The 11,724-nt window shown below is 45.8% G+C and overlaps 1 protein-coding gene across 4 annotated transcripts in view; it reads left to right on the top strand.

Moving 5' to 3' along the window:
- The first annotated feature begins 32 nt into the window (after positions 1-32).
- LOC147417257 (kinesin-like protein KIN-7E, chloroplastic) overlaps positions 33-11,724 on the top strand; it is a 54,881-nt gene continuing 43,189 nt past the window's right edge. The window contains exons 1-12 of one of the 4 annotated variants that reach the window (XM_086507757.1): positions 33-174; positions 259-346; positions 8,069-8,166; positions 8,823-8,912; positions 9,030-9,082; positions 9,200-9,265; positions 9,368-9,421; positions 9,517-9,576; positions 10,042-10,120; positions 10,362-10,429; positions 10,557-10,616; positions 10,748-10,852. In XM_086507757.1, coding sequence (XP_086363883.1) covers positions 8,897-8,912; positions 9,030-9,082; positions 9,200-9,265; positions 9,368-9,421; positions 9,517-9,576; positions 10,042-10,120; positions 10,362-10,429; positions 10,557-10,616; positions 10,748-10,852 — 561 coding nt within the window. In that variant the 5' untranslated portion in view covers positions 33-174; positions 259-346; positions 8,069-8,166; positions 8,823-8,896. Of the gene's footprint in view, positions 347-8,068; positions 8,167-8,822; positions 8,913-9,029; positions 9,083-9,199; positions 9,266-9,348; positions 9,422-9,516; positions 9,577-10,041; positions 10,121-10,361; positions 10,430-10,556; positions 10,617-10,747; positions 10,853-11,724 lie in introns of those variants that run through there. The other 3 variants (XM_086507760.1, XM_086507759.1, XM_086507758.1) reach the window with 3 other exon arrangements.

The following is an 11,724-nucleotide window of genomic DNA, read 5'->3' as shown; positions in this document are numbered from 1 at the left end:
TGCTCAAAATGTGATGTCGTCCAAGTCCAGAGCGAACTCGCTCTTTCCCATTCCGCAAGCACCATTCATTGAATATCGGCTCTCAGAGCAATGGGAAGCTATTGGCCATCTCAACATTGTCGCCAGGGGCATCTTTCCGCTCCAACGCACTCTCGAGGACCTCATCTCTTTCAGGTCGATCATCTTCATCTGGGATAGAACTAACAGAAGCTTCTCCACTGACATCTTCCAAGCCTCAAGCATGTTCCAATGTTTCAGCTGGCTCGACAACCTCTGAGCTCGCGGACACCCTCACCTCCGGGAGCAAGGAGAATGTTACCGTAACTGTTCGGTTCAGACCCCTCAGGTTATCCTATTCACAAATGTGGATCTATGTTGTTGTTTCTTTTTGGGAGATTCATGTTCGACCCAACGACATTTTGTAGAAGTGCACCTTGATGTCTCAATTACGCATCAAAAACACGATGATGTAATATGCACAAGAATGTCTCCAAGGAGAGAACCTCCTCTTGAATGTGCAACAATATACTCTCCTTGCATGTCAGAATACTGTTGTTAATGTTCACGGAAACTTTTTACTCACCATGTCTGCATTGGCTACTGAGAGGAGAAGAACAACAAGTTAGAAAAGGCCAAGAAAAAGATCCATATCTCACCATCTGCGAGTGTCTCAAGCACAAAAACATTCGGAATTGCTTTTTTGGCCATTCCCTCTCTTTCTAAGGTCAGTGCATGGGTAGAACTGAAACAATGTGTGTGACTCTAGCGAGGGATTGTTTGATTCCTGTCGCATTTAGACTTGAAGAACCTTGAATTGCCTCTATCCTGGCTTCTCTTCTTTGGTGAACGTTTTGAGATGTCAAGATCGACATGAGCTTGCACTCACATGCCATGGCAGTCTCGGAAGCATACACCAACAAATTTTCAAAGGGTTAGAAGCATGGCTACATTTGTCCGTCTTTTTTCTAGTTAACCAATTGGGTTAGAAGTGAACCAGGGAAGAAGCTTTCTGATGGCTTCTTACTTGTAGGCAAAGTGTTTGGATTACTTCTGTTATCTCTATGTATCTATGATTTTTTCTTCGGCTGGCTTTGCTATTGGGATCTAGAGATCATATAAGATTACGAAGTCACGTTATGTTCCCCATCTTAAAGCTCTTAACCTTCTCACGGTGATGGCCTGTGGATTTTGTTGCCATTTTTAGTGCACCATCTTTACCAGATTGTGCTCATGTGTAGAATGAGTTCTCTTTGACACTGGTCAACTGCTGCATTCTTAGAGTGTATCCAGTAGTTGCACAGTCCTAAAGTGTTTATGGTAGCTTTTGCTCTGAGTGTATTATCAAATACATTCACTGTGAGATGTAGAGGGGTTGTTAAAGTTATGCATCTCTTCAACACTACTTAATGTACATAGTCATTTGGCTAGGACAAACTTGGTACGAAACTTTCCAAGTGCCTTGTGGCCATTACTTTTTTGACTATTGTAGCCAGCTACAGTGATCTTGCAGTTGGTAGATGGAAGTCGCTCTAACTACGACACCCTGTGGATCAAGGTGTACCAATTGCAGCAGTGTGGACGAAGGTGTATACCTTACACCCGAGCTTCTGGGTATTTGGTAGCTGTGGTTCAGCCAGCTAGACAACCCAAGTATATATTTTGTATGGTTATATCCAGGACTATTGGACAATGGGGATCAGTCTCATCTACCTAGCTTGTCTAGTGTCCGTTTACAGCTAACTGCACTTTACCATGCACCTTGAGCTCTCCACCCCCCTTGTATCTTTGGTGTGGTCCTGGTTTGGATCTGGGTGTGCTGCAGTGCCATACTGGTGTATTGGTCTGGTCTATGTGGAGGGTCTTTTTGCAATGTGTCGTGCAATTGGTTCTGCTTAGTCTTGCATCATAGTAGTTTCTGGGAGATATTTACAGTACTTTGTGCATCTACATGTATCATCCAAAAAACTCTTGATTCCAACATCTGCATAGTCATACTCACAAAAATCATCTGCTGATGTATAAAAGAAGGAAACTTGACAAGAGGTTGTCCTTGCATTAAATTCCCCAACCAACATGATATCTCCCATTCTCGAGAACGCCATAATCATTTTCCATGATCACATATGCCGATTGCCCATTTAGGCTAGCATATTCAAAGGTAGAAGGCGGAAAAAAGCATATGACAACATAAAGAGGACGACAGTCATCTGAAAGTAACAAGGATGACAGTCCTCTATCTGAACTCTAATCCCCATACATTGAGCATGCTTATCCCGTCGTACTATTTGTATAATAGGATGTAACTCCTCCTTGTATACATAGAAACATGGATTGGCGGTTGGGGTCGGGGTCAGGACGTCAAAAGTTAGGGAACAGGGTGGGTGCATAGAATGGCAAAAATAAAAATCATTTTTTTCAAATCTTTTGAGCTAGATGTATGTCACTTAGAGCTAACAAAACTTTGAGCATTGAATTGCACCAAAATAGTCGAGAAACATGACTCATAATGGCCAAATACGCCAGTAAAATATTTATTGTGAATTCAAGTAGAAAAGGAGCTTGAGGCTTTGAGCAGCGAGAGAGTAGAGAGGGAGCTTGAGGATTGAGGCTTGGGGCAATGAGAGTGTAGAGACTAAAGAGGGCACCGAGGCTTGATCAAGCACTTGACACTAGGCACTTGACGAGACTCGAGAGAGAGTTGGATGCTTGGACTTGAAGCTTGAGGAGGCCAAGGCTTAAGCCCTCCTCTTGTAGGCTTTAGAGGCCCCCAAAGGTGCCCCTAAACTTGCCCCAAAGGAATGTTGAGAATAGCCCTCAAAGGGCGTTTGAAAATACCCCCCAAAGTGAGGTTTTTGAAAAGAAATTATGAGGTTATTTCGACGACTCCAGAGTTTGGGGATACGATATCGGCCATTTACGCTCTCTATGAGAGAGTGACTGGTAGAGTTCGCTGCCCAGGCAATATGTCAGAGTGACTGGTAGAGTTCGCTGCCCAGGCAATATGTCAGAGTCTATTGCTAGCACCATTGGTGTTAAGCAAGGATGCCCCCTCTCCCCAACCCTCTTCGGACTCTATGTCGACGATATCTCCGACTACATCCTATGAGCGGGAGGGGTAGGAGCAGACCTAGCAGGTACCACAATCCACATTATGCTATATGCTGAGGACATTGTACTGATTTCAGAGTCACCAGAGGGCTACATAGCCATTCGAGAGCTTTGGATGAGTTTTTACAGACAGGGGACTCATAGCAAATCTTGGGAAAACCAAGGTCATAATCTTCCACACCTCCAAAACAGATCGACGAGAAGCCACATTTACAGCAGCAAGAGGACCAGTAGAGGTGGTCACCTCCTACATCTACTTGGTAGTCACATTCACCAGCAGACAGGGGCCTTTCTCCATGGCACAAGCCGCCACTCACAGACTCACCAGAGGATATGCAACACTGCCATGCTAGAGCAGAGATGCCATCAGGCACACTTTCAGGAGCCCCGCACGAAGGGGTGGCTATTCGACACATTAGTCACTCCAACCTTGATGTAGCGGCATGAGTAGTGTGGGCACCCGGATTGACAGATATCCAATGGGCATGGATTGAGAGACCACAGATCTATATGATTTCTCGCCTGTTTCGACGCAAGGACACAGTGCCGCCGGATATCATCAAGGTAGAGCTTGCCACCCCTCCATGGTAGTAGAGGCACTCTTCCAGACAGTCTGCTTCATCGAGAGAGTGAGAGAGCTCCCGGCCGACAGACTCACACAAGCATTTGAATCAGCTATATAGATATCAGAGGCTGGATACGACAGAGCATGGTACACACAGATTAGAGCATGGTTCGGAGCACACGGCCTTGACCTAAAGAGTTTGCCACCTTCCTAGTATGACCCCGACTCCTCCCAGCTTCATCTCTCACGTAGTGAGAGAAACATACTGATCCTACAGGATCTTTTGCAGCTCTATATCAAACAGACTTGGATCACATTGCCCCTCTGGCGGAAGATGTCACACTACAGAGACCATTTTCTTACTGTACTGAAGGACGGGTTCATACAACGACCACGCTACATGGACACCTACATGCCACACAACTCACGGGTGGCAATTGGTCAGCTCAGAGTTTCATCACACAGACTAGAGACGAGGTGCAGCGAGCTCATGGCATTCCCATGGAGGAGAGAGTGTGTAGAGTATGCACAGAGGAAGTGGAGAGCGAGGAGCATTTTGTTTGTAGGTGCAGAGCTTATGCGGATATCACAGGCCGATACGAGCCCCTATTCAGAGGGCAGCCTACCTTTTGAGATATCATGCACTCTCGAGATTAGAGACAGTTGGGGCGCTACTTTCTAGAGATAGAGAGGCACAAGGACACACTTCTGCAGTCACCTAAAGAGACCCTTTGAGGGGGCGGGGGGAGACGGTCACAGCTTACAGATTTCTTTTAGAGAGCTACACCCCTTCCACTCCTAGACCCATCGAGGGGAGTGACCCTTCAGCATGCTGAGGCGAGCCGGGCCCGACGACACCCGCGGGCTAGCAGAGGCCAAGCCCCACGACTCCACCGCAGACAGATCGAGGAGATCCGGACTCGAGCACATCGAGCTGTTGAGGAGAGACAAGCCCAAATGATGGCTCACCCATAGGCGTTCATCAAGGCAGCCCTTGCTCCCGACCCTCCCATGTACTACATTTTACACCCCCACAGGATGGAGCTAGCTAGATTGATGCATTTGCATGGTTGTACTACCCTTAGCATATAGACATGCACATATCCCTAGTACTAGAGCTCCACCCATCCCCATAGATTTCATCACCCACCAAACATCCTTCTCTCTTTTATTTTGTACCAGTCTGAACTATTTTCTCTTTTCCGATAGGCAGAGGACATGCACACATGTATACTTGATTTGTCTCAAAGGCCGACTTTGGCCTCACATAGACGTTAAAAAGCTTTCTTTCTTTCTTTCTTTCTATGTGTCGTGCTATGTCGCCTTTGTGGCCGGGGAGCTGCAGGGCACACGCGCTGGATCAAGGAGCTGTTGCCATATGTCGGGGGGGAGCCGGAATCCCTCCCCCTTTTTTAATAGTATAGATTGGGATATCTTGGGGCCGGGCCTCCGCAAGGGCTTCTAGCATGTTTTGGACAATGGTGCGATGCCTCAACGCTTGTTGAAGGGGCTGATTTTTCTTAGCCCCAAGGGGGAAGGTGTGTTAGATGATACTCTGCAGTAGAGGCCTATCATGATCCTCAACACAGTGTACAAAGTCTTAGCCAAGGCTTTGAGTTTGAGGATCCAAGCCTTGGGGATCTGATTCATGCTACACAGATTGGATTTGTTAAGGAACGTAGTATCCTTGACAATATTTTCACCTTTTGGGAAGCCACTGCTCTGGCTCGGCTCCTAGTGGAGGATTTGGTGGTTCTCCTTCTCGATTTCGAGAAGGCCTGCGAGCGGGTAGACTGGAGTTTACTTGAGGGGACCATGCTACGTACAGGCTTTGAGGCTGGTTGGATTCAAGGCGTTGTTGCTCCTTATTCCACAGCTTGAAGCTAGGTTTTGATGGCAGGAGGCTGTGGGCTGAGTTTTGAGCTGACTAGATCAGTGCAACAGGGCTGTCCCCTCGCACCTTTCCTTTTTCTTTTTTTTGCAGAGGCCTTTAGCATGTACTTGACAGCTGAGGAGGTTGAGTTGCAGGGTTTAGTCGGGGAGAGGATCCCTTTGATTCTGAGTTTGCTGACGACACTGGTTTGTACTTGCATAGCCAAGAGGCCAGATAGGGCTTGATTTGTCACCTGAACAGCAGACTGCCCCGCTTCTTTTGAGCATTTGGAAGAAGCTTTTATTATGGAGCTCAATGCGTCTCGCTCCAGCTGGGAGGGTAGTGGTGAAAAATCAAGTTCTCTTGGCGACTATGTGGTACATTTCCTCGTTTGGATCTTTTCTAGTTCTTGCATTAGCTAGGTTCAATGGCTGATTAGGAACGAACTGGGTGGGATTGTCAGCCATCCCGGGCCAAGGTGGCTTGCACAGTGATCACCCTCCCTTTGGCAAAAGGGGGGATTAGGCATCCTTGATCCAGTTCATCGGTGTAGAGCACTACTGGTGAAGCTTATTGTTGGTGGACTCCTCCCCGACGCTGAGCAGTGAAAAGAGCTGCTTTTTCATAGGATTGCCAGAGTTCCCCTGGCAGGTGCCGCTTGGGCTCTCGAGACTAGATGGATTTTCACAGAGATGAGGAGGATAGGATTGAGCAAAGGATGAAAGGACCAGTTTGCACGGAGTAGCTTACAAGCCTGGCCTCTCTCAGAGCCAGTCCACTTGTGATGAGAAGTGGGTGAGACAGCCACTTATCTCAAACCCTGCGGTGCACACAGAGCACAGTCATACGTTTGGGCACATGTCCGTGTTTGTCATGGGGCTCCATGGCTGCTGGCCCAGCATGCAGTTTTGGAGAGTGGCAGCATTTTGAAGTTTCCCAAGGGATGTTCAGCTTGAGAGATTGTGCCAGTTCCGAGGTGGACAGACCATGCGAGAGGCTATCTAGGGGGCACTCACTGAGGAGTGGCAGACACCTTTTGAGCATGAGGCTCTGAGCTGGATGGGCGCTTTTACTCAGTTAGAGATTCTGATTGCAGTCAAAGCATGCATAGAGGAGGGCCGATGTCCATACTTTGAGGTTCAGGACGAGGGCAGGCTTCAAAGGGTGGAGTCTTCGTCTCCTCTTGTTGCTAGATGCATCTTTCAGTGGATTCGGGTGATGCAGCTACTTCTTGGGTGCGGCACATCGATCCAGACCCAGTGGATGTTGACTTGGATTGGCGCTTGTGGGTCTGGAGCTCGCCCTCTAGCACAACTACATTGGAATCCTGGTGAGTGGCTTTCGGCATGATCCTTTTGAGCATTTCTTTCTTCCAGTACACAGTCAGACTGGGACGACACATCCTGTCTCGAGGAGGATAGCTATTCCAGCAGCAGCAGAGCACCGGTGATGCCAGGGACTCTCCTAGGATTTCTTGGAGGATTTCTGGACTAGACTGTGGGCCAATTGACAAGGCTTGCAGGATATCTACTTTTCAATGGCTGGTTGCTCACAGGGGATTTGCAGTGGGCAGCTGGTTAGTCTACAGTGGCCTCCCTCCCGCCTGCATTTTCTGTGGACATCATCTAGAGGCACAGTGGCACTGTTTATGGGATCGCCCCTAGGCACAACAGATATAGCTGAGGATTCTACGCCTCTTGGCTCCTCTCACACCGGAGGAGATTTACACCTGGGGAGCAGCAGCTTGGTTGACTTCTCCTAGCCCAGCTATCCTATGAGCCAGTCAGCCAAGACATTTACTTCATCGGGGGGCAGCCTAGACAGTACCCCTCACGGGACTTCACTGTAGTACTTTGGACTCTCGAGAGAGGTGAGATGGGAGCTTCTCAGCAGTCTCCCTTAGTGGTTCATTTGAGAGCTAGATGCCGAGTTTTTGAGGGGCACTCGGCTTGCATTCCCTCCTTCCCTTCCAATACATCTTTCATGTCTTTATCCACATGCAAGAGAGCAAATTCCTCATACCTTGAGTGGGATGAATCAGTTTCCCATGTTGTATCTGCATCCATAGAATTGCTATCGTTTGCTTCCACTTCTTCTTGTGTCTCAAGATCTAGGATTTCCTCTACTTTCACCGCTTCAACCTCGAGCTATATGCTGGAGCCGAGGCCCTCTTTACTCCTAGGCGGGTGCTCTTCACTGACACTACAGGCCTCTTTCCCTCGCCCATTGTATGATATAGCCCTTCACGCTTAGCCGTTGTACACACTAGTAGCGAGGGAGATTCTTCCTTTGCTTTTTCTGTTTTTCTTGGCTCCTCATAGGAGTGATTTGTAGCCCCATGGGGCTTCCTTTCTTTTCTCGTATCTAATGGAAGGATCTCTTTGTCCTTTCAAAAAAAAAGGCTGAAGCATGCTTTGGACTTCTTGTTGATCAAATCCATCTTATGATATTTTACTTCATTTGCTGCCTTGAAATATTCAGTTTTATGTTTCATGACATCTTTTACTCATTTCTTGGTGCAGTTTGAAGGAGATTCAAAGAGGTGATAAGTTGGCCTGGGTTTCAGACGGCGATTCTTTAGTGAGGAGTACTCTATGTTCAGCCACTGCCTATGCTTTTGGTTTGTAATTTGTCAATCCATTTGAGCATTTAGTAGCATTTTTAGGCTTGAAATTGTGTTTACAAAAATAATTGGTAAACTTTGTGAAAATAACTAAGAGTGGACCAGTGTACATCAAACTGAGCCATTTGGCCCGCTTAGATTTATCTATGGGGCCCTTTTCAAACAAGTAATTTTTGTGACATTGCACACAGTAGCAAAAGTGGGACTCTGTTAAATTAGAATATATTGAAAGTGAAGAACTATCTAGCCAAATCACACTATTTGTTTGATTGCTGATTAATATACAGTGGCAATTTGGTCAAGTTATTGGAAGGCCGTGACAGTCAGCTACACCCAAAATTGAAATGTTTAACTGGTTGACACAAGCAGCCATGTCGTGTTAGTGTGGCCATCATCAAGATACAAATGACTAGGCAAAAAAATCCACAGGCACAGGGCAAAGATAAAGAATGCGTTTTCTATGGCAATGTTTAAAGAATCAACTTAGTTATAAATTCTCTCTTTTTCTAAAGGACCCAATACATCTACGGTGAACTTAAAAAATAAGATTTGTTTGTACTTATCTCTACATAATTGGTATTTTTTCAACTGTAAGCTGGCATTGCACTTTCTTCATCTGGATAATTTACTGCTTGTAAATGTTTAATTTCCAGATCGAGTGTTTGGTCCTACAACCACTACTAGGCATGTGTATGAAGTAGCTGCTCAGCATATAGTCAAAGGTGCAATGGAGGGTGTCAATGGTGAGACCTAATGGATTGGCATGGTGATGGTGTGCATGTCACTTGTAATGTGATACAGTCTCAACTTTACAAGAAACTAATAGGGAATTTTTTGAATGAGCTCGTGGTATTTAACAGGTACTGTCTTTGCATATGGCGTTACCAGCAGTGGGAAAACACACACCATGCACGTATGCTCCAGTTTGAAAGAACATTTGAACAATTACTCCAAATGCTATGACAGTATCCAGAGGTGGAGCAATGTACATTGCTGGTTTATAATGCTTGTGTGGTGTTCTTGTTTGCAGGGTGATCAATCTGCACATGGAATCATTCCTCTGGCTATAGAAAATGTTTTCAGTGTCATCCAAGAGGTGTTCATTTTTCTTCAATCTTGTCAGTTGTTATCAGCCTTGCCTTCTGACTTAACCTTAATTACAAGTGTGGCTGATTACAGCCCTCTATTCATTAAACAGACACCAGAGCGGGAATTCCTCCTTCGAGTTTCTTATTTGGAAATTTACAATGAGGTGGGGACTCTAGTTGCTTCATCTTCTTGATCTCGTTTTCCTCATCATCAAAATTGTGCTTTCTGTAGACAAGACTGTTTTCTTTGGATTTTCAGGTTATTAATGACTTATTGGACCCTGGTGGCCAAAACTTGAGAATAAGGGAAGATGCACAGGTTGGTGTAGCTCTGGTGACTTCTCGGATGAGCTTTTGTAAAGTATCACATTACTTCTTTCTTTTAGTTCCCAAAGAGTTGGTGTAATGAGAAGGCTTGTACATCACAATAACCTGCTTGTGGGTTCAAATTCTCTTTACTCCAGGGATGCCAGTCTTTTGTTATTTGGTTGCATTGCCATGGGTCCTTGCCCCTAAACACTCGGAGGGGGTTGTTGCTTTTGTGAATATGGCTCCTATTCATTGCATGGCTAATTAATGGTTTCCATGGAAAATGCCTCATGTTTGGTGTGGGTGTTCCCAATGTTTAGTGGCCTTGCCTGCTGACCAAATTTCATTGCTAATGTTTGGAAGGGCTGACACCCACAACCTTGTGGACATCTGGGTGTATTAATGTCTTTCTTTGAAAAAATAATGGACTCTATGCTTCAGCTGCATTGATTTAAGTCCATAATTGCGTCGTCAGGGTGCTTATGTTGAGGGGCTTAAAGAGGAGGTTGTTCTTTCTCCGGCTCATTGTCTTTCTCTGATTGCAACAGGTGAAGGTAATATTCTTTTAAGCGTTTTTCTTTTTAAGGATTTGAATTCAAATTGAGCTGAGTCAAATCCATTTCTCAAAATTAGTTTGAAACTAGTGACCTTTAGTTTTAGATTTGTTGGTTGTTTACTTTAATATTATAAGCGTAAATTTCCAACCTTGCTTCAGAGTTATCCTCTCTGCCTGTTTTCTTACTTCTAATGGTGAACTCCTTATTGTGTTGGAATGTGGATCTTTTATTCATGTAGAGCATCGGCATGTTGGCTCGAACAACTTCAACCTCTTGAGCAGTCGTAGCCATACAATCTTTACCTTGGTAGGCAAGTAGGAAAATTATACTCGCTGTGTTCGTTTTTTCTAAGTTGAAGCCAAAGTAGATCAAATATGCCTAATGGCCCAAAACGTCATGGAAGAAGATTGAATGTTGTTTTCCAAATTTTTAGACAATTGAGAGCAGTTCTGGAGAAGATGACAACAATGAAGAAGTCACTCTTTCACAGCTGGTCAGTCTTCAGCACTTTCAATTTGTTTGTCTTGTAGTGATTTTCTGGGCTCTTTCATCATTGGCAGGTCTGTGTACTGCTGCACATTGAAATTACCACTTACTACTTATCCTTCTGTTAACCATTGACAGAATCTTATTGATTTAGCTGGTTCGGAGAGCTCCAAGACAGAAACAACAGGATTGAGACGCAAAGAAGGAGCATACATTAACAAAAGTTTACTTACCTTGGGAACAGTAAGCCTTTCATTCAAATGTATAATATCAAGCTTGTTTTGCCAAATTACTCACCTTGCACGCACTTTTTTTCCCCCAAGAAAACGATCCTTCCATTAGTTAAGAAAACTGCCCAATGGGCTACAATTTGCCCCTGCTAGAGAGGGCTACATCAACATGTGGGGAGACTCTCCCAATGAAAAGACAAGATTTGTACAATGGTGGCTAAATCAGGAAATGGGAGAAGGAAACAACCACACTGGTGGCCGGTACTGCCATCTAGGCGTGCCATGAAAAATGGTGAAGAAGGGCCTTGGGCGCCAAAGTCGCAAGAAGGCCTTGTGGCACGCTCGCATGCGGTCGGAGCTGCCCTGGAGTCTCTCAAACTGGCCATGAAGTGTGTGGATCAGCTTTAGCCAAATGTCATAGACAGTCTTTGCTAGTGGGACGGGTTGAGCCTTGAAAATGCGGAAACAACGGGCTCGCTAGATGAACCATAGTGTCAGGCTGCAGATGAGCTCCCAACACCACTCTCTATCTCTGCTCCACTCCTGAGCGACTAACTCTGTGGTTGGCTGGAGTGTAGGCCGGCCCTCCTAGATCACAATCATCCTGTTGATTGCAGCCATCTCAAAACGAAGTGCTGGGCCTGTGAGTGTGACCAAACACCTTAAGTGTATTGGATGGCTGTAGAGAGTGCAGTTGCATCAGCCGAAGAATCCAAAGCCAAACCTGCTATGCCATGGAGCAATTCCATAGACAGTGAGGCTGAGTCTCAAGCCGGTGGGCAGAGAGGGCACATACTGTCAAGAGGCGAGGCGCTGTGAGCCAACCAATTCCCGCTGACTGCAGTAGCTCGATGTGCAACTAGTGCTGCTCAAGGCCACCCTGTA

Source organism: Adiantum capillus-veneris, unplaced genomic scaffold, assembly GCF_014529385.1.
Source record: "Adiantum capillus-veneris isolate H3 unplaced genomic scaffold, ASM1452938v2 Hic_scaffold_298, whole genome shotgun sequence".
Taxonomy (NCBI): Eukaryota; Viridiplantae; Streptophyta; class Polypodiopsida; order Polypodiales; family Pteridaceae; genus Adiantum; species Adiantum capillus-veneris.
The sequence above is the reverse complement of the archived record's forward strand: the minus strand, read 5'-3'. Positions and strand labels throughout refer to the sequence as shown.